Source organism: Drosophila santomea, chromosome 2R, assembly GCF_016746245.2.
Source record: "Drosophila santomea strain STO CAGO 1482 chromosome 2R, Prin_Dsan_1.1, whole genome shotgun sequence".
NCBI classification, from domain to species: domain Eukaryota; kingdom Metazoa; phylum Arthropoda; class Insecta; order Diptera; family Drosophilidae; genus Drosophila; species Drosophila santomea.
In genome coordinates this window covers 17,602,335-17,627,861 of record NC_053017.2, presented here as the reverse complement: position 1 = coordinate 17,627,861, position 25,527 = coordinate 17,602,335, and the positions used below count along the sequence as shown (strand labels likewise).

Below are 25,527 nucleotides of genomic sequence, written 5' to 3'. Positions count from 1 at the left end.
ATTAAATTTACGCAAAAAACTTACTGTTGTATAGATTAACATAGAATATTATTTCTCGGCGCCAATCTTAACTGGATTATGAGCTGTTTGATTGTGTTTTCGCACTGCCCCATAGCTTTTGATACCCACTCTAAGTAATCCGGAATCTCGGTCAATTCATTTCCTATTACTCAAATATTTCAGGCGGCGTAAACTTTTTCTAATTCATCTCATTGCTGGCACTTTCACTTAAGTCGAAAACTTCTAGGATATATAATTTTGTTTTTGCTGGCTGTTGGCTGTTGGCTGTTCAATGAAGTTTGCGCCTCCCACCCGCAGCTCTTGAAATACTTTTACTTTCATAACCAAAAGCCCAACACTCGAGACAACAACAAACACTTCGACAAAGTTTGAAGCCCACCCTCAAATATTATCTTAAAGTCCAACTTATACGACTCTGCTAACTCCAGCTCGTATACAAAACTCTGATACAGCTCTTATACGCGCTACCTCTTCTACAACGCAGTCAGCTTCGAAAACAGTGCTTATACAGCTCTTATATGTATGCGAGTATAATATACGTGGTGGCGCCACTGAAGTGCACTCTTCGAAATCACATTCAGCCATATAGCATAGCGTATACGAAGATATCCTTATAAGAGCGCTCCTCCAGAATTAGCAGAGTCACAAACCTCTCTGGCGCCGAAGCAGTGAAAGCTGTGAGAGAAAGGACGACTATTTCACGAATGATTGGGAAAAACGATGTCGAGTTGGTCTAAAAGATACGAGTGCGGGCTGCGAAAATCCAAATGGTTTTAGATACCAGGCATGTACATAGGAAAATTGTAAAATAAATATAGAAGAGTCGCTGAAGCTGGAAACTAGCTTAGCTTGATTAAACATATTTTTATTTCTAAAATATATTTAGAATATTTAAAATAATAAAAATATAAGACCCGTTTTACTTATAAATCATATGTTGTATCTTATATGCCTGCCCTAGCGGTGACATGAACCTGTTACTGTGTTTATTCCCCAAGTAAAGCTGTATAAGTTCGATGCCAACGTTTTGAAGTGGCTTCCAATGTTCGAGTTCGCTTCAATCTCTTGTGAGCCGCGCTTGGACCTGTCAGCTACAAGATACAGATACTTTGCGTTTAGTCTTGGTCGGTCTGCGAGTGGTCTCTGTTGACAAACATTGGTGTGGCTCCCCAGTAGCGAGTTCATAGTTCAAAGTTATTGCGCCGAAACATACGAAAATACTACGAAAATATTACGAGCAACTAAATAAATAAATAAATACTTGATGGATATTTATTAAGGCGCAGACAGTTCGCATATACTGCCAGTGAGAAATAAGTGCTTGGAAAATATGTTCTGCAAAATGCCTTGCAAAGTGCGGCCAAGCCTAGAATTGGCTGGTGCTTGTTACTAACCCAAAAAAGATACAAAACATAACAATCTGTAAACAAGTTAAAGTGAGTGAGTGAGTGTGAGTGTGTCGCAAGCGAACAACAAATTCCAGCAATCAAGCAACCTACAAGATGCAGTTTTGGATAACTCTGACATTTGCCGTGCTCTTGGGTGAGTTATCGTCGAAAAGTAAAAATTGAAAACATATGAGCCGCCGCATCCGAATACGTATCCAAATCCAAAACCAAATCCGAATGTAGCTCATAGATGACCGCTTGCAAAATGTCTGCGGCAAAAGTTCATGACATTTTGCGCCCGGGCCAAACACAAACACAAGCACACAGAAGGAAGATGAGCCTCTTGGAGCCGGGGACTCCAGTGGCAGTCGTATCTTTCCATATGAATTGTGGTGTGGGATTTGGCGGGGGCATAGCAGTATGGCTTTATGTTTAGATACTCCTTTGTCTGCTCGCTGGCAGCTTGGTTTTTGCCAGCGATTTTTAGTTTGTTTGCCGTTGACATTTAAACACTTGTTTTTTCGCTTACCCAGTCTACGGCAACGTCGGCGGTTGCTGCTGCTGCCGCTGCCGCTGCTGTTGCGGTTTTTGCCTCACAACAAATAGATGTAGAGAATAATTTTCTTGCCACAGCCAAGTGTTGCTTTAACACACCAAACGCCACAAAACCCTCCTCTTGGCCATCCAGCCATCCAGCCATCCAGCGATATAGCCATATAGCCACCCAGTTAGCCAGCTACCAAGCTACCAAGCTAGCAAGCTTTTACATGCAAAAAGTTTTTCGTATAAATTTTTTCACAGTTTCAGTTATTTTTCTCAACAATTTCTGCAGCCTCAACTTTTATTTTTTCCGCCTGCTTCGGCTGCTGTTTATTTGATTTATGCGACATAATTCAGGCGAACTTTGTGGCACACATAATTTAATTTTTACCATCACTTCGTGGTGGTGGGAAGGAAGTTGCAGAATGGAAAGGTGAGGAGACCAAACCGAACCAAACCGGACCGGCACTTTAACTGACAAACATTGTTTCCTTTGCTTTTTAATTATTTTTACCTCCACTTCAGTGATGACAAAGTTGGCGCTTTTGTCTCGCATAGTTTGAGTTTTATTGTTGGTATTTGTTCATCTGTTAATTGAATACTATTTGCATTTCAAATTTGTATGAAGTTAAAAGTTACCATTTCAAATTCGTGCACAAGTCGAGTGCTAATTGCGGAGTGTTAAGAGTCTATGATGCATTCAACGGTTGTATCTATCAACTGCCTGCATCTGTATCTGTATCTCTATTTGTAATTATATCAACCCGATTCATCTGTTTGCTTTTTTTAATGCTACATGACGAATTTATTAGTGTGCATTCAAAATTCTTCATTAGCGTGTTGTGAGTTCGGGGAGGAGAAAAAGCAGCGGCGCTAAGACAAAGAATAAATTATTGTTTTATGAAGTGATATTTATTATTCTATGCTACCAAAGATATGTTTTCATTCTTTGGCGGTATATTAAATCTACATAGGATAGCGATAGATTGTCGCACTTACTATACCCACACATGTTGTTCATTAGTTCTTTGCTATATGAAAATTTGCATTTTCAGGTAAATTGTTTTTCAATCGATTTTATTCCTTCTCATATATGCAGTAAAAGAAAAAAAAGTTGTATGAATTATTTACCAACTCGAAGCTTAACAAATTTAAAGTTAGTCCTTAAAAATATGCTCCACTTTTAGTAATAAGAGAGCCAAGGATTCAACCTGTTAGTTTAGATACTGATTGGAATCTTTACTTTGCAGGCACGTTACATACTTTTTGACTTTGCAATGAATTCTGAAACTTCACAGCTCGAATAGTTGAAAAGCAATCAATGTTAACCAGTTTAGAGAATAGCGTTATTTAGAGTAGACCATTTAATCGAAAGATCCAGCATTACTACCTTGGATGTTCCAATGCAGCAGGACCAATCTATTATTGAGCATTAAAAATGTTTGATTATCTGTGACTTGTGAAGTGGCGATGTGAGGATTGTAAGCACTAGTTAAAAAGCAACCACAAATCATAGGAAAAGTGTTTATGACCAAGCGATAAGTGACATTATTATATAAAATTGTGTTCCTTCAATTGTGCGTCACAACACTTACTAACGATTTAAACCGCTTAAATGGTTATTATTCTGCGAAATATAATCAAACAGTCTGCTAAATGAAGTAAAACTTTGCAGAACTGAGGCACTTACCACTGACATTACAAAACCAAAAGGTCCCTGACAGGTTAGCATAGCCTTGCAAGGAGCCAACTTCCTTGTGGCATTACTAGCACCTGCCCCTTGATGAGCTCGCATATACAGAAAATGCAGGATACAAGGTTTTGCACCCGTCGCAAATGAATACAGACCAAGCTGCAAAAGGCAAAAGAGCGCCAAGAAACCGCTGGCGCAAAGACCAAAAAAAATAAAAAAATAATAAAATAATAAAAAAAAAGGGAAGCGAAGTTGGCAAGCTGCTAAAAGACGAAACACACCTGCCCGGGCACACTCCAAAAATTTTCATTCACCAACCTACGAAATTAGTTTCATGCCCGCACATATCCACACTGTTTTTTCCCTCGTTTCTTTTTGCGGCACAACTGGAAAATTGAGGATGTGGTTTGAGGCGCCAGAGGAGAGTGCGGAATTCACACAAATCTCTTTTACCCACATTGGGCTCGTAGTCGCAGAGATATACAGAGATACATATACGTCCATATGTACTGCCAGCTTTATAATCCGCAGACGATTTACATAGGCAAATTGAATTAAGGCTGCAAAACCTCGGCAAACAGTGTGGACTTAAAACCCGATTTGGCTTAATGCCGCAGCTAAAATGTGTTAGCACACAACTTTTCAGCATAAATCCTTCACCGGCATACTGAATTGTAGTGCATTGAACTTACTTTGGGCTTAAGCCCAAGCTAATCGCTTGCCCAACTACTGCCACTCGGCCGGCCAGCACACATACACATAGAGTGAGGCACTTGCTCTGATTAAAAGCGGCAAAAAAGCACGCAGAAAGGAGTTAAAGAATGAGTGCAAATTATATGACGAACGGGTTATGGGTTGGCTTGCGTACGAGCACTATAAGCCATAAAGAGCAAATGATGTTGGTACTAGCCTACATAAGGCAGCTCTTCAAGTTGCTAACTGACCGCATTTGGCTCCGCTTCCACACAGAAACGAGCAGAACAGAACGAGCCGGAGAGCCCATGTGATGTATGTGCTCCATTTGGACGGATTCCAAGCTATCCTCAAGCCCAAGTGCTCACCTTATTACGGGGCGCTTGCCCTTTCATATTTTTCGGCCTATGAATGGGTTGCCTAAGATCTAGTTGATAGGCTTAAATGCCTTGAAATATTTTTAAAATTCTTCTGTACAAATAATTCCTTTTAGTTTTAGTTCTTACTTCACTCCTTCGATATATGCCATGCAGCTTTGGTTGCAGCTAAAAAAAAAGGGTTACATTTTTGCCACCTCACCTTCGCAGCTTTTTCCCAAGAAAATTGCATTCCTTGCCGGGATGCACACCTATATAATATAATATACTATATATATTTATCAGCCTGCATCTGCATCGAAAAGTGCCGCATAATTACGAGTACAACCCCGTTCGTAACTTCTCATTTGAGAGCAGCTTTTTGCATCTTTGTCCCTGGATTTCTGCTGCTGGATCACAAACACAAAATGCTGGTCACTGGTTTTTATGTAAATACAAAATGTGCTGGCATCTTGCTGTTGCTAAGTTGGCTTATGCACAATTCGCACTCCATAAGCTGAAATTCTTCCTGTAGCAGTATTTATTTGTCGGTTGGTGTAAACATTTCTATTTGGGGCTGGCAGTTTTTGGTCAAAAGCGCAAAACATGTTCCCTATTATTTTTTGCGCAAATTCACTTCCGCCAGCCCAACCGAAAATGAGCAACCGAAAAGCAGCAGAAAATTGCTCGCAACTTCTTTTCTCCTCCTTTGGCTGCTTTGCTGTTAGAACATTTTCTTTTGTGCTGTAAAAATAAATAAGAGTTTATGAAAATTTGCCAAAGAGCATCAGCGACCAAAAAACAGAACAAGCACAAAGTGTATTGGACTGGAGTGGTGTGGTGTGGTGTGGTGTGGAGTGGAGTGGCTTTTCCTGTACCATCATGGCCTGAGAAGCATTGTAGCCGAAAACAGCTAAAAAGCTGAAAAGCTAAAAAGCTGCCCATTTAAAAGGCGTTGACACTCACCCCCTCCAATTCGAATACCCCCCATCCACCCGCTGGAAATTCGTGCTAACGAGTTGTCGTTGTTTGCTTGCCTCAATTGAAGAGGCGGGCGGATCTTCAATAGGCCCATGTTACCCCACTTTCCCTCCCATCTTTGCGCTAAATTGAACCAATTTTTTTTGTGCTCTTCCTCTGGATTTCCCTACGTTTTTCCTATGTTTTTGTTTTCTACAAACATATTCTGTTTTTATGGTGCTGCTGCTATTGCTGCTTTTTTTTTCGCAGTACTTTGCCCGTCAAGTGAGTGAAAACTCAGAGCCGGAGAATGCGATTTCCAGCATGAGTGTGAATGCGAATGCGCTTTCAAAGCTCGGCTGCTGTCTATTCATGCGTGCCACACATCGACAGGGGCTGGTGGGTGGTGCTGCGTCGGTGGTTCGGTGGTTTGGTGGTTTGGTGGTGCAGGGTATCGCACATGCCACTCGTGTATCTACACACTTGGCGTAGAGCATACGGATTCCCATGGATGAGCCGTGCTCAAGTAATTGATATTGTTGTTCCTCACGCTCATGTCGGATAATAATCGTTGCTTATCATAGCTAATTCGGATTTTAGGGCCAATGGTGATTAGATATTATGCCTGTGATTATTTGATCGCTTGCCTCTTTCAACAAGCCGAATAATTTGATTCTATTGATATGTGCTTTGCTTTGTTGAAAAGCTCAAATAGAGTAGCCAAAATGAATCACTTCGAAATAAGAAAAATTTATTAAAAACATGTAAAGATATTATTTTACAAATTAAATTCACGTTTCAAGCACTGGAACACTATGTAACCGAGCTCGCATTTGTTGGGATGGGTAAGTGTGAGGCAGGGCTTCACCTTTATGCCATACTTATTATAGTTCTCCGGTGTTATATTGAGCACGTGCGGATCAAAGCTAGTCACCACACCATTGGCAATTATTTCAAGTTTTTCCATCTGACAATGGTAAAAGCACTTTACGCGACTGCTGTGGGGGAAGTTCTCAAAGTAATCTTCGGTAATTCCCAGTTTTTTAGCACATTCTTTTCCTACAGATTCCTGTTAAAAGCGTAAAATTCATATACAAATTCTTTAAAATTCCAAGACCTTTAAAATGTAAATACTTACGAATATAGCTGACTGCGAAGCGACAGCCGCCACTAGAAGCAAGCCAATGAATACTTTCATTTTGAGAGCTAATACCTATCAGGATACGACAACTTCTTTTATACCTCATCTGTATGAGTTCTGGCATAAGTGGCTAATGTTATTAAAAATTTTAATTTTTCTTATCTAGTCTTGATTTACATTTTTCACACTACTTTCGTTTTTGCAACTAAGTATTCTTATTTTTTGTAAGCATTTTTCCGGTAGAAACGTCAAGAGGCTCGTCTTCTAGCTGCCTTTGCCAATTGAATTCATAGGTCTATATATTTCAGGTATATATAGGTCTTTCTAAATCTATCGTTCATATGGGGATCTTCTAAAAACTAAGGAGTGAGAGTTTCAAGATTGGCTTTTTGTGACTGCAACTTCCTTAGTTATTCTATAAAGTTCTATCTAAAGAAGAAGTAATTCCTAACTTGTAGTTCAAATTTTGCAATCTAATAGTAATCGTATTTTCATGTCGTATATCACATTCAATATAAAGAATCAAATCATTTTTAAGTATACATTTATTTATACTTTTTTTTATAATTTTGCAAACTTGTCATTTAGGCACTGGAATACTATATAGCCGAGCTCACATTTGTGAGGATTCGTTAGCGTCAGGCACGACTTCACCATTCTGCCGAACTTGTCGTAGTTTTCCTGTGTGATATTGAGAACGGATACATCGAAGGGGTTCACCACTCCATTGGCAATTATTTCCAGCTTTTCCATCTGACAGGCGTAGTAGCACTTCACTCGAATGTTGGTTGGATTGTTTTTGATGAGATGTGGTGTAATGCCTCCTTTCTTTGCGCACTCATTTTCCAAGTGTTTCTATTTATTTCCATCATAGATATACAAATTGCTAAGACTTTAGTTGGGAGCAGAACTAAAAGTGGTAAGTGGTACTTACGAATATAGCTGGGTATGCAGGACCCACGGCCATCACAAATATAAATGCCACTAATAATTTCATCTTGGCAATTGGTGAGGATCGGAGCATTATCGACAGCTTTTAAGCCATTTTGGAACGGGTTCTGGCATAAGTTGGTTCTATTATTCTTCTTTACACCGTCGAATTATGCACTTTCCACACCATTTTCTCATTAAGTAGTGATTTATGGCCTAGCACAGCACTAAAATAGTATGATAAATACAACTATTTTCCTTGTTTGTTTGGTTGCTTATATAAGGTGGTGAACCCCCATTAAAAATTGTTTACCATATATTAAGGCGTGGTAAATGCAAATCATTTGACCAGTTTCTGCTAATCTGGATGATGTAGTGTCACCATGTGTACTGCTTATTTACCATATCCCATAGTCAGCTAGTGCTCATCGCACTTGGCTTTGCATCGGGAGGAAAGTGGGTGTGCGTGAGGTGTCGGTGGCACCTACCACCTACCACGTCGACGTCTCGCACAAGCTGATACTCCTACATCATCCTACATGGCAACCCCGCCCTCTCGCCAACCAGTCTTGGCCAGGAGACGATGGAGCTGGAGATGGAGCTGGAGATGGAGCGGGGCATCCAGATGTAGATGCAGATGGAGCCGAGGTTGCGGTGTCTGCGCCTGTTGGCTGTTTTCTGTTTTCCGCTGGCGAACTGTTGACTGCCAGCTTGCCACTTCACTCACGGTGGTGCTGGTGGTGCAGGGGATGGCGGATGGTGGGTGGTGCTGGTGGTGCTGGTGGTCGGTGGATATACAGCCGGGTTTCCATTGCATTTTCGGTCATTATTCAACGTCATTGCAGTTTGCTGCTGCGGTGGCAGCTTCAATGATGCATAATTTGTAGCGTTATATAAATGCAAACTGTGTTGATATTTTTTATGCTAATTGCATGCAAGTAAAACTTACACACACATACGCAGTCAGCTCCCTGTAATTACATGAGTTCGGGCGAAAAAAGAAAGTTGACAGTTAGGTGGCGTCAACGGCAGGTAGCAAACAAGTTGCAACTGCAACAGCAACAGCAACAGCAACAGCAACAGCAACAGCAACAACAAAAGCAGCAGCAGCAATTGTTTTCGCTCCTTATGACGCGACAGTAACGAGCAAACAAACATACAAACATATGTACTTGTACACAAACATACATATACGAGTGTGTGTACACATGTGCGCAGTTAGGTGTTTGTATCTGATATATGCAATTATGCATGACGGGCTCTTTCAGATCTCGAAAAAGATACAGTCGCCTCGGAGCGAGCAGGTATAAAAAAAGATATTGGGTTAAAGATGTATAACGTGCGAAGTTAAAGATTTTCTCCATTCAAACTGTGCAGAAGTAACTGCGATTCGCAAAAGAGAACTCGATCTAATCTTATATGTATATAACATCCTCTCTACCAAGTTATATGTATAATCTTTATGTATATGTATAATCTTACCATTTATTATTTGATTACTCTTCGCAAACAGATCTCATATGCCTATCAAATGCATTTCAAGAAGCCTAACTAATAGGATTAAGCATAGAAGAAATCATATAACTATTTAGACATAACTGTAGCTCATCAACCCTATACCATTACCATCTCTATAGGAAATAACTATAGTAATAACTCTCGATAAGCCTACTGAAATGGATTGACCACCAGAGCGGGCTACTTACACTTGCCAATTACTGTTTTATTACGGATAAGAAGCAAATCAATTTAGCCATAAATTCCCGCTTGCCAGCCATCGATTTATGGGGATGAGTAAATAATTGGCATATAACGCCGCCTGGTAATTAATAAAGTTTAGCCTAAGCTGACGGCCAGCATATTGGCACTGTCATAAAATGCTAGGCGAATTACATTGGCAGCTAAACTAAACTTACACTGGGTGGAAAAAATGCATCTGAAGCGCTTTCAATAAATTATCAAAGTCGAGGAGGGAATCCTCCTCGATATGTTGAATATGCGAATTGTATGGTCATTAATCTCGTGCCTCAATACGCCGACTGCTAAACAGCTCCTCTAAACTCGATTGCCAATTTGACTATGCAAATAGCAGAGAGTAGTAGTGGCTGGAGTTGAATGCTCCGCGTTTTGTGACTTGCTTTCCAAGTGCTGCCAATTAACAAGCCCTACACATCGCAGCTGTGTGTGTGACTGACTAACTGAATGACTGATTGTGTGTGTGCTTGGCTATGTAGGATATGTACGGATATATGTCTGCGAATCGATATTTACTCAATTAATTTATAACTTCCGCCAGCAGACAGAGATGGCAAGCCACAGGCACCAGCAGAGCGACAGCGATTTTTCATTCATAAAAAAAAGGCAGGCGAACTGATGAAGCTCCGCTGATGTCGCTGCCTGTCAGCGGGTTTTTCAAGCCGACTTGCCCGCTCTCTCCGCTGCACAGGAAGCAATCATCGTGCTACAAGTCATATTAACTTACGCTGGGCGCACAAAAAATACATAAGTATATACCCATCTGGAGGTTGTTGGTAAAAAAAAAACAAAACAAAAAACACAGAGGAGAGTGGAGAGGGTCCAGAATCACGGCAAAAACAGAAGCAGCAGATGGGAGCTGAGAGTTGGTAACTGGCAACTAGCAACTGGCAACTGGCAACTGGTAACTGGAAACTGGCCACTGAGAATTGGCAACTGGGAAGATGGGCAGATGGGGTTGGGATTTGGACCCGATCCGGTCAGCATATGTTGTCCGGCAAGTTTGCGCATGCGAAAGTTGCACTCGAAACCATCAATGAAGGAGGAACCAAGTTCGAACCGGACCTGTTTTCCCCTCCAAATGGCCCCTCTTTGGATAGGGGCTACCACCAGTCGAAAATGCGAGCAGGTGCACCACTTACCCACACTGGCAAACATTTCATAATGATGGATGGCCAACCCAAACACATACACATACACATAGGCGCACCTAAGCCGGTTTTGTGTTTTTTTTTTTTTTTTTTAATTTTTCCTTCTGTTTTTGAACAGCGTCAGTTGTTTGTATCTTTTTGTTTTGTTCGAGTTTTTTTTTTTTTTCTTATTATTTCTCGTGTTGCCTCAATTAAACTGCCAGGGACGTGGTCGAAAACCCACAAGAGTGTACGGTAACTTTTGGCCAAAACCAAAAAAAAAAAAAAAAAAAAAAAGATACTCGTGAAAACTGAATTAATAATGGGACGCGTCAATGTGAGAATTATATCAATTTTCAGTCGCAAATGGCGGGAGTGAAAAGTTAATATTTAGCACTAACGAACTTTTCATGGAGTCCCCTCCAAAGAGGATGATTGATGGTTTAGATACGAGTTAATAGAATGACAATAACCGAGAAGCCGTATGAGTGATGAGGGTGTGGGAATACCAAATTGCTGGATTGGACAGGATGTTTTTGTGTAGATAACACGGAAAAATACAAAGCATCTCAAGTGAATATTTTAAAGGTTTGACGAGAAGTTAGGATAATAAAGATGATACCGATGGGAATACCTCTATTTACAGGTTTTATGCGCAAGAATTTCGAAGCTGTACAATCAGCTTGTCCCAATTTCTGTGGCTCTTGGATCTCTTAAGTGTTATTACCTATAGCTGGCGGCGTATTTGATTCGATTTGATTCGGCTCCACGGCGGTGTTAATTTTGACAAATGAACATTTTGGTTGCTGGGCATGTAGATCATGGAGCATGAAGCATGGGGCGCAATAGGCCAGCTTATCTATAATTTACATGTTCTGACTAAACTGGGACTACACACAAAGCACCATGTTGCGTTGTCTCTGCTTAATTACGGCCCACAGAGTTGGCCTTTTGTGATGCCTTTTGTCTTGGCCTCAAACTAATCAGCTCGCAGCCATTAATCTGGCATCTGGCCACAGTGACTTGTTTCGATGCAGCGGTATCTCGATTATCTAACTTTCGAGCCAGAATTTGTTGGCTGTCCGAACGTTATGCTCGAGCAGTTTTTCAAAAAGCCGCCAGATAACTTGAATTTCTGGCTCTTGGGTGACGATTGACTGCCTGAGTAGTTTTGTATCTTTTTTTTTTTTTGGTGGACTCATTAGGAGGCAAGAGTGCAAAATAAAAATGGGTTTTATGCCCGGCCATTAAAAAATTTGCGTTGTCTTTCAAATGGGAATCGCTGACAATTGCAGCGATGTTGGAGTTTTGAAGTTGGCCCGCATTTGTTCACACGCTGCCTACATAAATCTCGAAAAGTTAATGAACGCATCCTTGAAAAAAACAAGCATATTTGTACACAGAGTTGTATGGATAATCAGCGGACCATTAAGTTTTATAAAAACAAATGGGTGAGCACACGGTCGGTCTCGCAGTCAATGGCAAAGTTTTCAGCTGCATACATAAATAAAATTAAGCAAATGCTAACAAAAACACGAAGAAATGTTTAAGCCTGGTCCAAAGTGTGCGGGTGGCAAAACAAATGGCATAAACTACGATCGCTGCTGTGTATTGATTGTATTTGCAAAAATATTTTGTTTGAAAAGAGGAAATGGTAATTTTCCTTAAAAAAGCCATCAAACTATGGCGTATGCCAACCAAAATCGCAATTTCCGATGTATGCTTTTATGGAGCTTATAATTTTACGTTTTAATTTGCATAGCTATGAATTCATTTCTGTTCCGTTTGAATATATGTTCTTTAATTTCGGACTTAGCGGTTTTGAAGTTTTTATTTTTTAATTTTTGTAACATTTCCAAACATTCAATAGAATGCCATATTTTTGTATTTTTAGCCTCGTATTTACATAGTTATAAATCCGCTTTGTGGGTTTCCGTTCGAATAGCACACTGAATTTTTGATGAACATTTTTTTGTGTAGACATTTCATAATGTCGATTGAGTTGACTAAACTAATTTTGTCTCACCAACAAAGTTCAGAGCTTCAATAAAAACGGCAAAAATATGCTGTTTGACCTTTTGGCGAGACAAGCCAACTCAAGTCAGCCAATGTACCGCTTGCGGCCCAAGTCAGCAGACATTATAATTATGCAGCTTACAGCTGCCACATGCACGGGGGCATGAGGCAAGAGGCAAGAGGCTAGGAGCGGAGCGGAGCGGAGTGGGGACTTGGCATTTGAGCCAAGCGACAAGTGCAGCCGTCGTCGATCGCCGTCGTTGGCCAATTCAGTGCGGCATTAAAGTAAGCCGTCTCCAAGCCAAGAAAGCAGCCAAAGCCAGGTGCGTGCCTTGGGTTCGCAAATGCCCAGACACAGACAGATCCGACTCAGACTTCGACTTCGACATACCCATACTGACAGACCATACGGACTCTGCTCCAGCTAAATTTAAATTCAGTTTAATATGCGCCGCGAACGGAGAGGCAAATGCCCACGTCTTTTGTGGCCTTTGTAGAGCCATTCATATGGCGGTTGCCATTCATAAGCCCGTAGTTTTTTCATATGTATGTATATGGCAGGTATGTATATTATACCTCTATCTATATCTCCTTTACCTGTTCACAGCACGTAGGTTGTGTCGACGGCTCTCTTAGTTAGTTTGGCCCCTCTTGAACTGGTTTTCGCCTTTGATTGCTTTATGAGTCTATTGCTGGACCGTTTTTTACTACCTCTGCTGGCCAGCTAGATTTTGTTTGTTCAAACAGCCACTTGGATACCCTCGCAGCTCCCAAGAGTGTGTAAAACTTTTCCAGGATCTGGGGGAGGGGGGGAGAAAAAAAAAATTAATTTTCCAAGGCAGCAAAAGTTTAACCATTTGCAGGAAATCACCGCACCGAGTTTTACGATTCTACTAAATAATATTTTCTTGCATACTCGTATCTCAAGGAAGACCTCGCCTTGACTTTCCCTTTAATACCATTTTGCTCTAGCCAAATTATTTGATATACTAAAATGCTAGGTGCTCCGAAGGGGGGATTTTATGATTTTCAATTTATGAGTAATAAAATTCGTAAATATTTTGTTGTTGCTGCCTCAGCTTTGTGGGTGTTCAAAACCTTCTAACCCACGCTAATGTCGTTGACAAAACTGGTTGGACAAGGCGGATTGACAAGCGGAGTGGCTTACAGTCATAAAATCATCAAATCTATTACTGTTCGTTCGATGTCGAGAAAAAATGATTTTTATATTTCCCGCCTCACCGAATTGGTTTAATATCGACGAGGGCCTTTATACTATTTAATTCGTTATGTTTCCTTGTTTTTTGATGGCCCAGAAAAATTGGATATATGGCTTTACTAAAGCCTTATATTGTACGGGCAGCACTTTAATTCCATTCCACATTCTAGCTGACATTCCCGACAAATTCCCGCATATACTACGCTTACTATAAATTCAGATATTCGCATCCAAACTGACCAGGCCGCAAAATACTTTCAATTTCGCATGGAAAAAGTTTACTGTTGCGGTCTAGCAAAAATTTTCCAAAATATTCGATGGCATAGCTGAAAAAATAGTTGACACAACCGAGAGGGGAGTGGGTGGGGGTAACATTTTTGTATTAATTAACGAAAGATGAAAGTCCCGAAACGGGAGGGTCTTCACTTGAGAGAGTCGGGGTCACAGCCATCGACATCTCCATCCACATCCCCCAGTTTGTGTTCATCTAAAATGCTCATGAAGCAGAAAATAATTAATGTTAATGCCTTCAAATGGAAATGGAATCGGTGTGGCCACTTGGACGCTCTAATTTGTGCAGACCGCAGAGTTCATAGCAAATTAGTTGATTAGTTTAACGTCGATGGGGCCAAATGGGTCCGAATTGCCGCCGACCGAATTGCCGGCTCTTGGCATTTGATATTGGCCAGACCGGGTCGCATTTGTTCAGTTGCAAATTTTATAATTCAATCAGTGCTCAAACACACACTGAGCAGCCACACAGAGACTCGGTAATGCGGCAATTTGAGATCAGGATGCTGTCTGGAGGGAGGAACGGGAGAGTGGCACAACAATAAACAAACAAACAAACATTTCGAGGTCGTTAAGGCTCCTGGATCCCCATCCCCATTCCCACCCACTATCAGCATCTGAATCACACTCACACCCACACCCACACTCTCGATTCGCGTGATTCAAATGCGTTTTATTGTGAATTTATTAAGCGTGCCCAGGGCGCACATTAAATGCCTGGTCGTCGGTTGACACTCGAGTGAGGGTATGCGGGTTGCCGGCGATGATTAAGGCGGTTCTGGGTCAGCAATAAACTTGGCCATAAGCGCAGCATCCAAAGCCACCGACATTTGGGGTTTCAGTCAGATGGAGATAGTAACTGGCTTGCCATTGAAGGCAGCGAGAAGAGTATTTCGTTTTGAGATTAAGATCTTACGACAAAATTCATCCTAAATTTTTGGAACGTCTCCCAATTCTCAAAAAGAATTCCACTCTTCATCACAATTTCATTAAAACACTTTCTCTCTCTCCAAGCATCTTATGGCTTATATCACCATGAGGACAGACAGAAATCCCAGCGACGTCAGAGTGGCTAAAAACCGCTTAAGTGTCGTCTGAAAATCGGATAGGCTCACATTTTAGCCAAGTATGTAAGTCGCTTTGCCTTCGTACATAGAGCCACATGTGGAAAATAATTGTTATGGCCGTACCGAAATCCTTTCCCTTGCCATTTAAAACAATTTGAAACACTTTGCCTTCTCGCGCTTAACATGGCTGACAACAAATTTGACACACCAAAGCCGCTTTAATCAATATAATAAAAGACATTTGTTCACTTGCCAAGCAGTCAGCAAAACCACCGAAAGGCGAAAAAAAAAAGTTGGTTAACAGGCGCAGATAAAGTACACCAAATCGCAAACAAAAAATTTAATTAAATTTATAACGCAAAGCCGCAAAACCCAGAGTGGAGATTTATGTGCCCGTTAATTTTGTCAAAGCGAGTAGATGCCGGCTAAGTGTCCTGCCGGCTAAAAGGAGTGTGCACACACACACACAGCCACACAACCACACCAGCATGAACAACAACCACTGGCGGGAGAAGGCCAAAAGCAACAGCAAACGAACGAGAAAAAAAAAAAACCTCACCGGATTTCCTGTGATATGCCACAATATTTTCCATTAACGCGCTGGAGTTACCAGAAACTGGCAGCGTGAGCGAATAAACTGGAAACTGGTCTCGATAAGGAAAGCGAGTGAGCAGGAAAAAACCAAAACACACACACGCAGGAAAAAAGGAGCGAAAGAGGAAAAACAAAGGGCCAAATGTGCGTTGGTCCAGGCCACTTCACTTAACTCTCCGGACCATGGCCAACTGGGCCCTCGATTCTGGATTGTGTCTATAGGCCTCACAGCCTCACAGCCTCTCAAACTCAAACTCAAACTCAACATCACCATCAGCATCAGCATCTCACCCTCTGCGACAGTTGCCGGCTTTGTATGAGTTAATGACTTGTAGATAGTTTAACTTACAAAGCAGCCAGCAGGCCATCTAGTCGATGGCCAACACGATTGGCAGTGGGCTAAAGCTGGCTAAAACGGGCCGGGACCTTCGAGTTGCGATTGCGTTGCGTTGGCCATTAGTGCGACATCCGGCGTTGCGCTTCGCTTGGCTTTGCCACACGTAACAACTCACGATAGAGATGCGCGAAACACGCTTTGGAAGTATGGAAATGTTTCGAAATGTGGCAACTAGTATAAACCCTTTTCTTTTTTTAAAGCGAATGCCCAACTCTTACACAGTAACTCAGTCACTCGGCAGAGTCCTGCGAAAGGGAAAATGAAGTGCGGCCAATGAAAGCCAAATGCAGCCCAATAGCCTAAGTAGTAATTCAGGCATCTCTGGGTCCTGCGTCCTGCCAGGACCTCCAGGACCTCTAGAGCTCGAAAACTATTAGCAGGCTTTTGAGGCCAATGCAGGCCAGCATACTCACTTAGCTTGCGGCCAGGAATCGACTTTGGCATAGGCACAGCCGCAGGCACATAGGCAAATCCGTAGGGGAAGTGCTCCTTGGAACCCTCATATCGACATCATCATCATCATCATCATCATCATCATCATCATCGAGTATGGACGTACGCTTTGCGGTTAAGCAGTTAGTTTAGTTTGCGTACAATTTGTGGGACCAGTTGACAATTACAGCTGCCCCTGGGCACCTAAACTTCCCGGCGATTTGGCCACTAACCACTGGCCAGAACGACGGATGGCTGGCTGACTGGCTGACTGGCTGGCTGACTGGCTAGTTGGTTTGGAAACCCATGAATGAAATGCTAAACCGGTTGGGCCTTTCGGCCTGCTGCTCATCTTTCATTTACTTTGCACTTACTGCACTCAGTCGAGTGTGTGTTTCGTAGTCTTTCCTTCTTTTAGTTTGCTGCCTGCTTCTTTGCTTCCTACTGTCACACTTCAAGGATTTCTTTGTTGGCCATCCTGGCCTGGCCTGCATATGTGTGACAATTACCCTCTGTACGAGTATATTGTGTGTGTGTGTGTTTTTCTTCGTGCCAGCGGGGTGGCTTTCCTGCCGCCGCGTCTCGCCGCCCTCTTGGCCATAAAAGCCACAGTGTCGTAGCCCTATAACCATCTACCATATAGCCGTCTTTCCATCTACCCATCTACCCGTCTTCCTCCCGTAATGACACTAAATGAGTTGTATGCAAGTTGCAGCGGGCTGGGTCTCAGTTTTCTCTGTTTCTCTGTTTCTCTGTTTTTGTCGTCATTGTCAGTGCAAAAACCTGTCAAGTTGCGCCGTTTTTTGTTGCCTCTTTTCTTGCATTTTGTTTTTTTCTTTTTATTTTGGTTAATTGCCGCAGGAAATGTTCTGGCAGTGGCGAGTTGGTCAACTGTCGCTTGGCTTAATTGCTTGAACTTTAACCGCCTGAAATGGCAGCGCATGCAAATGCAGGCGCCCTCAAAAGCGAATGACTAACTTTGCCACTGTCGGTGGGTGGGCCAGTTTATGCTGGCCACATTTCCGTTTCGACCGAATTCATATCCGCCTCCTCTTCCTCTTGACCATCTTCTTCAAGACCATCTTGTCCGCTGTCTTCCCAGACAAATAATCAATTAATCCGCCAACGGAGTCCGCGACAGAAACGTTTGTTTTGTTTATTTGTCCAAGCATTTGTGGTCGATTCACCACCATTCCCGATTCACCATTCACGATTCACGTTTCACGCAGCGCACAGTGGCACCGAAACCAGTTTAATTGAGCAATGTTCGCTGAAATAAATTAATTATAAATTAAACTGGTTTCGATTTGGGAACGGGGAATTAAGAATGTTATTAGAGATTTTCGCTTGATAAATGGCCAATTCATTAGTCGAAGCTGGGCGGGATTTATCTATGGCAGTCAAGGCGACAGTTGTCTTTAGCTGGCTAATTTATAAGAGCTCTCGATCGGCAAATGATTAATGGTGCATTATTTGCCAGCAGGTCTTTATTATATGCTCGTATCTGTATAATCTCCCATTTAATTGCCCGATCGAAGCTGTTCGAAAATGGAACTTTCTCTGGCACCCACCTACATCACCTACGATCCGATTTCCCATCGCACCAGCGACAGTGTGCGTGAGTTGTCAATGCTTTTACGAGTATATGTATACCTATGTAGATTGCCCTAATGCTGATTAGGTCGGCAACATATAGATATATGTACATATCTATGTATACATATATATAGCCCGAGTGAGTAGGCTGTTCAATTTGGTATCGAACGTGGCCCGGTCGTTTTTCCTAAGACATTTTAATGCTAATGAGCCGCAAGCTGTAGACGTAGACCTACTTTGGCCTAGGTGTGGGCCGCTTCAGCGTCAAACAGCCTGGCGGAGAACAGAAGAGACCGATGGACATGGACATGGACGGACAGACAGATAGATAGATATACATCCCATGTCTCAATGACAGCCTGAGAGTTGAGCTCATGTGAGTGAGTGAGCGAGCGGTAAGGAAAGGAAACGACTCGAATCGAAATCGATTCGAATCGAATTGAACTGAAATCGGTGGGGGTAAAAAAAAGAAGTTGTACCAAATTAGTGCGATGTGACTGAGCGACGTCGTCGGGGCTTACGCTTAAGTAATGTGTGTTTTATGTGTGGGCCGTAAAACTGGGTAACCGTGGCCATCTCACTCCGTATCCTACACCGACTCCGACTCCGACTCTGACTGTGACTCTGACTCTGACTCTGGATCTGCCTCTGACTACGATTCCGATTCCGATTCGGATTCGGATTCGAACGGAGGGCGCTGTCAGGTCGACATTCAACATCCATGTCGATTCGATGCCAATTGAACTGTTCCCATTGCCGATGCACTTGGCAAACTACGTGCGCAAATGTCGAACGTGCCGATTAACCATGCGAATTTCCTTTCCATCTTGTTTGCTTGTACACACAGAAAAATCACTTGTATTCACACATTAAAGTAGGAAGTAACTAAATAATAAAGCCATTCATATAATATATGAATTTAGTACAATTGATAAAGTTTACTTACTGACATTACTAACCTACAATGTGTTTTTCTCTCTGCACAGCTACCACCATCTGCCACGTAATGGCCGCAGTTACTGCTCCAACTCCGGCCGCCCGGGTGGCAGCCCCACCTGTGCAAAAGTTTCACCTGACGCCCCACGATCTGCAGATACTGGAGGGCACCGACACCCTACTGCGCTGCGAGGTGTCCAACCGGGCGGGAAAAGTCCAGTGGACCAAGGATGGCTTTGCGCTGGGATTCTCGGCGGTAATACCAGGATTCCCACGCTACTCGGTGCTGGTGGATGCCAAACAGAATGCCTACAATCTGCAGATCAAGAACGCCACGCTCGAGGACGATGCCGAATACCAGTGCCAGGTGGGTCCGGCAGCTGGTAACCCGGCCATTCGTGCCAATGCCAAGCTGAGCATAGTGGCCGCTCCGAGTAGCATCGTTATCGAGGGCTATGCCCGGAATGCCCGCGTGGAGGTGGAGGAGCGCCAGAATCTTACGCTGCACTGCATCGCCGAGAACGCCAATCCGGCGGCGGAGATTGTCTGGTTCCAGGGCGAGGTTCCAGTTTCGACAGGTGAGTTCAAAACACATATATGTACTACATAATAACTATATTTTTAAGGGTGCTTATAGAAATACGAACTTACAAGAGGCATTCAAGCTTTAAATTAATATTGAATTTATGTAAAATTTGTTGCATATTTTCTTGCCGTGTAGCTCCCATCGTGACGGTGAATCAAACTGCCCCAAAGCGATTCACAACCAGCTCCACTTTGCATCTGCAGCCGCGCGCCGAAGACGACTACAAGGAGTTCTCCTGCGAGGCGCGTCACAAGGCTCTGCCCCCCGATGTACCGATGCGCGCCCAGGTGCAGCTCTCCGTGCTCTGTAAGTGCATGCCGGATGGTCCGTTGTGTGTGCCAGCGTAGTTCCTAATCCCAAACCCAATATCCCTTGCCAAACCCACAGATCCGCCCGGCGCTCCGTTCTTTGAGGGCTACAGCCAGGGTGAGAGCCTGCATCGCGGCCAGGAAGTTCAAATTGCCTGCCGCAGTCGTGGTGGCAATCCGCCAGCCCAATTGACTTGGTACCGCAATGGCGTGGCCATCAGCTCGCCACAACGCACCTCGGGTCGTCTGTCGGAGAACGTCTACAAGTTCACCGCCGCCGCCGAGGACAATGGCGCTAATTTGGTGTGCGAGGCCAAAAATCTGCTGGCGACAACTCCCCTGCGCGCCGAACTCAATCTGACTGTCTTGTGTAAGTTTCCATTTACTTTTACTGGGATTATGCAGAAAACCAATCTAGTTAGTTATACAGAACTTACACATTGAAGTTCTATGTTAAATGACTTCTAGTCTCGGGACTTATGAGCTCCATATTAAATGACTTCTAGTCTCAGGACTGGTGAGCTCCATATTAACTGACTTCTAGTCTCAAGACTTGTGATATATGTTGTACTTGGTGCATGCTGTTGATATCCTTCCAAAGCGACATGTTTAATGTTTTAAACCAATCAAATCAACAGATGCGCCCAAGGATGTCTACCTGAGCGGCGCCACTCAGGCCAAGGTCGGCGATTCCGTGCAACTGAGCTGCGTGACAGCGCCTTCGAATCCCCAGGCCCGGATTAGCTGGTCCATTAACGGCAGGCCGCTGGACAATAGCACCTACAAGACCACCAGCAGCTCCGACGGTGGCTGGGTCAGCAGCTCGAACATCAGTTTGTCCATCGATTCGCAGAGCAGGACTTTCATTGCCGTTTGCCATGCCCTCAACACGGAACTCACACAGAATGTGGTGGGATCACATACCGTGAATGTGCTTTGTAAGTTCTCGAAGACCCACCCCAGTTTGCTACCATCAAGATCTTATCAAGAAACTATTTCAGCAGCACTTGAGCGATGTAATTAAATTATAATTTCATTATTGTTGCTTCAACCCCGTTTCAGACCCCCCCTCGTCGCCCCTGCTGACGGGCTATAATGATGGTGATATCCTTATCTCTGGATCGATTCTGAAACTGCAGTGCAGCTCTGCCGGCGGCAATCCGCCACCGACATTGCAGTGGTACAAAAACGACAAGATCATTAATGCTCCCTCCAAGCTGGTGGACAGTAAAATCACCTCCGAGCTGTCACTTTTGGTAAACGCCTCTGATAACAATGCCATCTACAAGTGCAAGGTGCAGAATGCAGCTATTGACATACCACTCTTTGCCACCAAAACATTGGGAGTTCATTGTAAGTAGGGGTTATCTTGCATTAGGTATACGAATCTAAAGGTGGTATTTACCCATCGCAGTTCCTCCCGAAACGGTTAAGATCAGTGTGGTGCCCAAGAATCTGGTGCCTGGCATACGGGCCAAGCTGATCTGTGACTCCAGCTCCAGTAATCCGCCGGCGAAGATTAGCTGGTGGAAGGATGGCATTCCCGTCGAGGGTCTCAACTTGGCCAACAGGCCCGGTCTCTGGGGCGGTTCGGTGTCCACGCTCGAGATGTACGTGAACATAACCCAGGATCTGGATGGCATTGTCTACACCTGTCAGAGTCACAACGAGGTGCTGCAGCGCAGTGTCCACGAAACCATCAGCCTGGATATACTTTGTAAGTAATGCAAAGAGTTTATTTGCGCTTGGAGGTCAACTACCCCTGAATCCCCCATAATCATCCCCCCAGATCCGCCCAAGTTCGAGACGCCGCCGAGCACCACGTTCGTGGGCGTTGAGGGAGCGCCGTTCCATGTGGAGCTGCTGGCCAGCGGAAACCCCATGGTAATTAGCTATACCTGGACCAAGGACGGCCTGCCCATTAGCAGCAATAGTCTGAGCGGACAGCGTTTGATCTCCGACGGACCTCGTCTCAATATCAGTCGTCTGAGTCGCAATGATGCGGGCGTCTACATCTGCGAGGCGCTCAATAGCCAAGGCACCGCGCTGCTGGAGATCCAAGTGGCCGTGGAATGTGAGTACTAACTTGGCTCTAATGCTGACCCCCAAAAAAAAAACTGGAGCTGACTCTCTTTGTTTCGCGCCCCAAATTCATAGATGCCCCCACAATTACGGCGGTTAGCGAGGGTCGCAGTTTTGTGGCCGGCGAACCGGCGGTCTTGGCCTGCCACATTCAGGCCCGCCCGCTAGAGGCCGCCCATGTGCGCTGGTCCCGCGACGGCTACGACCTGGCCACGCGCACCATTTCCAGTTTCGAAAACGGCACCGCCCTGCTGCAGATCGCCAGTGTGGAGCGCAGCGACATTGGCAACTTCACCTGCATCGTGGACAACCAAAGAGGAGCTCCCGCGGCGCAAAACGTGCTTCTGGTGGTGCAAAGTAAGTAAAGGATTTACCCCCGCTTAATTTTAAGATTTTAGAAACCACAAAAAAGTGTTTTACTAAATAATATGTGTTGTATGTTGTGTAACCTTTTAGCTGCCCCTGAAATTGACCACTCACCCGCCTTCACCCGCTACGCCGCCCGCCTGGGAGTTCGTGCCCAGCTGATCTGCAGATCGCTGGCCTCGCCGCAGCCCAGTTTCATCTGGCGCCGACATGGCAAGGATCTGAAGATGCAGCGGCGCAACAAGTTCAAGAGTGTGGAACGCCAGGTGGATGCCCTCAACTTTGAGTCGGCCCTGCTGATCGAGAACACATCGCCGGATGACTATGGCCAGTACGAGTGTGTGGTGCGCAATGCTCTGGGACAGGCGAGCACCACCCTGGAGTTCAGCAAGCCCTCCCGTCCAGATGCTCCGCAGCAGCTGAGGGTGGGCAATGTCAGTGATACGGGTGTGGATCTGAATTGGACGCCCGGCTTCGATGGTGGCATGCAGACCTATTTCCGGCTGCGGCTCAAGCAGCATGGCGAGGATAAGTACAAGTATGTGGACGCCAAGCCCGGACATCAGAATATATCCCTCGATGGCCTGAAACCAGGAGCCACCTACTACTTCTCCGTGATGGCGGCCAATGAGGCGGGCGGCAGCAAATTCATGCCCGACATCAAGTTGACCCTCAGCAAGGGCTCCCAGCCGCATTCGGCGGAGTACACCGAAAAGGACGAACTGCCCAATGTGATGATCATTGGCATCACCTCCGCAGCCATGGTGCTCTTGGTGCTGAATGCTGCACTGGTGGCCTGGTTCGTCATCCGTCGGCAGAACAAATCCCAGAGCGAAGCGGAGCCCAGCAACGATGATGTGTACTCCAAGGATGACAGTCAGTCGGTGTACAAGGTAAGAGATGCGCTCGATTAACCCACTAATCAGATCTAACCAAGTGTATTCCGAAATCCTAACCAGCTGCCCATCACTGCTTTGCAGGCGGATGTTCAGAAGAAAGCAGCCGCCTCCACATATCTCGTGGAGAACGTGGACATTATCCAGTCGACGGCGTATCCGCCAAAATACCAGGAGAGCTCCATGTGCACCCCGCCGTATCCGCTCTGCAATCCGGACTTCACTCGCACCCTGCCCAATCCCAAGCGGCACAGTCAGCGGAACAGTGCCACGGGCATGATCGAGGGCATGCAGATGCGCTCCAAGGACGATCACATGCTGATCTCCAACGGACTGTACATACCATCCCCATCGCCCGCCTCCTCGCTGGTGATCAAGGGTAGCTATATATCCTCACCATCGCCAGCGCCGCCAGCAGATGGATCGTACTTCAATATGAGCGACAAATACATGTCCTATCCGCCGGTGGTAAGTTTCTATAGATGACTCCCCCCTTCTACCAACCAAACAACACCTTATTTTTGGGATAATTATAACGAGCTATTTCCAAATGTATGCCGTTTGCCATAATGATCCAGATCAATCTCGAGATTGATCTTCCCATTCCCCGCAAATCATTAACAGCTTGTTAGGAACAACCTGTGTTTATCGCATTTCTAACAGCCCCTCCAACTCTTCACCCCTCTTTCTTCTCATCCGCAGACTTACTAAGCCGTGCTGAGCGTCAATGACAGCTAGAGACTACCCAACCCAGCCAAATCCAGCTAGACTGATTGACATACATCATTCATTCAAACATAATCACCATCGGAAACACGAAACACGAAACACGAAACACGAAACACACACACAGAACTTGACTGTCATTTCGTTAGGATTGGTTGTCGTTGGCTGTTGGTTTTATTGAATGTTTTACTTTTATTTTATGCTTGTAATTATTACTATATGACGTTGATTATTACGGAGCGCAAATGGAGAAACCATGTTGAGTGTGTTTTGAGAAAAGACATTTGCATGCGGCGCTCGAAGGCTGTGATAAGTACCTGTGCCCAAAGCTCTGGAAACGTTTGCACCGCCGCCACTCGCAGCTGGAAACACGCAGGCCAAAACGTTTGCCACAAGACCAATCCCAATCCCAAAAACAAAAACCCAATGAAACACCCAATGGGATATTGGTCTGGCCACGGGGCAGGTGCGCAACCCGTTCTACAGAAATGCCTGCCCTCCACCCACTTTTAGTCGACCACAACCTGAACCCGAACATCGGCAGAAGCAGCAGCATTTTGGTAGACACCACAAATAAAACAAAAAAAAAACAAATAAAAAAATGAAAGAAGAAGGAAAATTTAAACGAACAACAGAACACTCTCAAAATATTAATTCGTAGTAAGGTCACTCGATATTAAGTAGTAGGAATTACGCATTTTAGCATTTAGCATAAATATATTGCGAGTCAGTCGAGTCGAGACTCGTGACCCATTCTCATTAGCAGTTGTTCATGTTTAAGCTATAGGACATACCAATATTTATCAACATACGTACTAAATGCATAAACATAACATGAATAAACATAAATGAATATATATTGAATATATATACACACACACACACACACACACCAGGCCCCAAAAAGCGTAAGCGTTTGACTCTCAACAATGAACAACGGATCGATTCGAAATCGCCAAAAACGAAATAGCGACGACTTCAATTACTTACGAGTACGAGTACGAGTACGAGTATAAAAATATTTTTAAGTGTGACTTTTGCTAGAGCTAGGAATCGAGGAGTAAAGTATATTCAAGATACATATTTACAGCATTCAGCGACGTTCTTTTTATCATGCATGACAATAATTATATACATGGTAAAGAAGTTGATGCATGCACGCGTGAGCGCCAAAAATTATGCTAAAGAAATCTATAAATACAAATTCAAATAAAAATGTTAATTATAAACTAGACTCCAGGCGCACTTGCATTTGCACTTGCATTTGGATTAGAGAAAGTCGCAGAAGCGAGCTAAGTATGTGTGTAAAAAGAAGTTCATTAAATAAAGTAATTATTTATATGTAATATCTAAAACAATTAATGCAAAAGCGGTAAAAATGCAGAAAAAACGACAAATTTTTGTATCT

At 43.9% G+C, this 25,527-nt stretch overlaps 3 protein-coding genes and 1 long non-coding RNA gene across 4 annotated transcripts in view; 1 reads left to right on the top strand and 3 right to left on the bottom strand.

Moving 5' to 3' along the window:
* LOC120445695 overlaps positions 1–1,953 on the bottom strand; it is an 8,965-nt gene extending 7,012 nt beyond the window's left edge. The window contains exon 1 of the long non-coding RNA XR_005615775.2: positions 1,939–1,953. This is a non-coding gene — a long non-coding RNA (uncharacterized LOC120445695). The remainder of the gene's footprint in view (positions 1–1,938) is intronic.
* On the top strand, positions 1,145–25,527 carry LOC120445692 (nephrin). Its single transcript, XM_039626250.1, has 12 exons — positions 1,145–1,563; positions 19,206–19,733; positions 19,877–20,047; positions 20,129–20,419; positions 20,688–20,987; positions 21,112–21,402; positions 21,464–21,766; positions 21,839–22,123; positions 22,207–22,488; positions 22,588–23,390; positions 23,457–23,861; positions 24,096–25,527. The coding sequence occupies exons 1-12, from the start codon at positions 1,524–1,526 to the stop codon at positions 24,102–24,104; spliced, it is 3,708 nt and encodes a 1,235-aa protein (XP_039482184.1). The 5' UTR covers positions 1,145–1,523; the 3' UTR covers positions 24,105–25,527.
* On the bottom strand, positions 6,382–6,889 carry LOC120445694. The gene is made up of 2 exons (XM_039626252.1): positions 6,790–6,889; positions 6,382–6,720 (listed from the first exon to the last, which is right to left on the bottom strand). The coding sequence occupies exons 1-2, from the start codon at positions 6,847–6,849 to the stop codon at positions 6,430–6,432; spliced, it is 351 nt and encodes a 116-aa protein (XP_039482186.1). The 5' UTR covers positions 6,850–6,889; the 3' UTR covers positions 6,382–6,429.
* LOC120445693 lies at positions 7,320–7,849 on the bottom strand. The gene is made up of 2 exons (XM_039626251.1): positions 7,727–7,849; positions 7,320–7,647 (listed from the first exon to the last, which is right to left on the bottom strand). The coding sequence occupies exons 1-2, from the start codon at positions 7,814–7,816 to the stop codon at positions 7,354–7,356; spliced, it is 384 nt and encodes a 127-aa protein (XP_039482185.1). The 5' UTR covers positions 7,817–7,849; the 3' UTR covers positions 7,320–7,353.

Bases quoted from the DNA above. Each gene is read 5' to 3' on its own strand.
- LOC120445692 (XM_039626250.1), top strand. From the start codon at position 1,524: ATGCAGTTTTGGATAACTCTGACATTTGCCGTGCTCTTGG. The intron at 19,734-19,876 runs GTGAGTTCAAAA...CTTGCCGTGTAG, and splicing joins CGAGGTTCCAGTTTCGACAG to CTCCCATCGTGACGGTGAAT. The intron at 21,767-21,838 runs GTAAGTAATGCA...TCATCCCCCCAG, and splicing joins CATCAGCCTGGATATACTTT to ATCCGCCCAAGTTCGAGACG.
- LOC120445694 (XM_039626252.1), bottom strand. From the start codon at position 6,849: ATGAAAGTATTCATTGGCTTGCTTCTAGTGGCGGCTGTCGCTTCGCAG. The intron at 6,721-6,789 runs GTAAGTATTTAC...CGCTTTTAACAG, and splicing joins CTTCGCAGTCAGCTATATTC to GAATCTGTAGGAAAAGAATG.
- LOC120445693 (XM_039626251.1), bottom strand. From the start codon at position 7,816: ATGCTCCGATCCTCACCAATTGCCAAGATGAAATTATTAGTGGCATTT. The intron at 7,648-7,726 runs GTAAGTACCACT...GGAAATAAATAG, and splicing joins CTGCATACCCAGCTATATTC to AAACACTTGGAAAATGAGTG.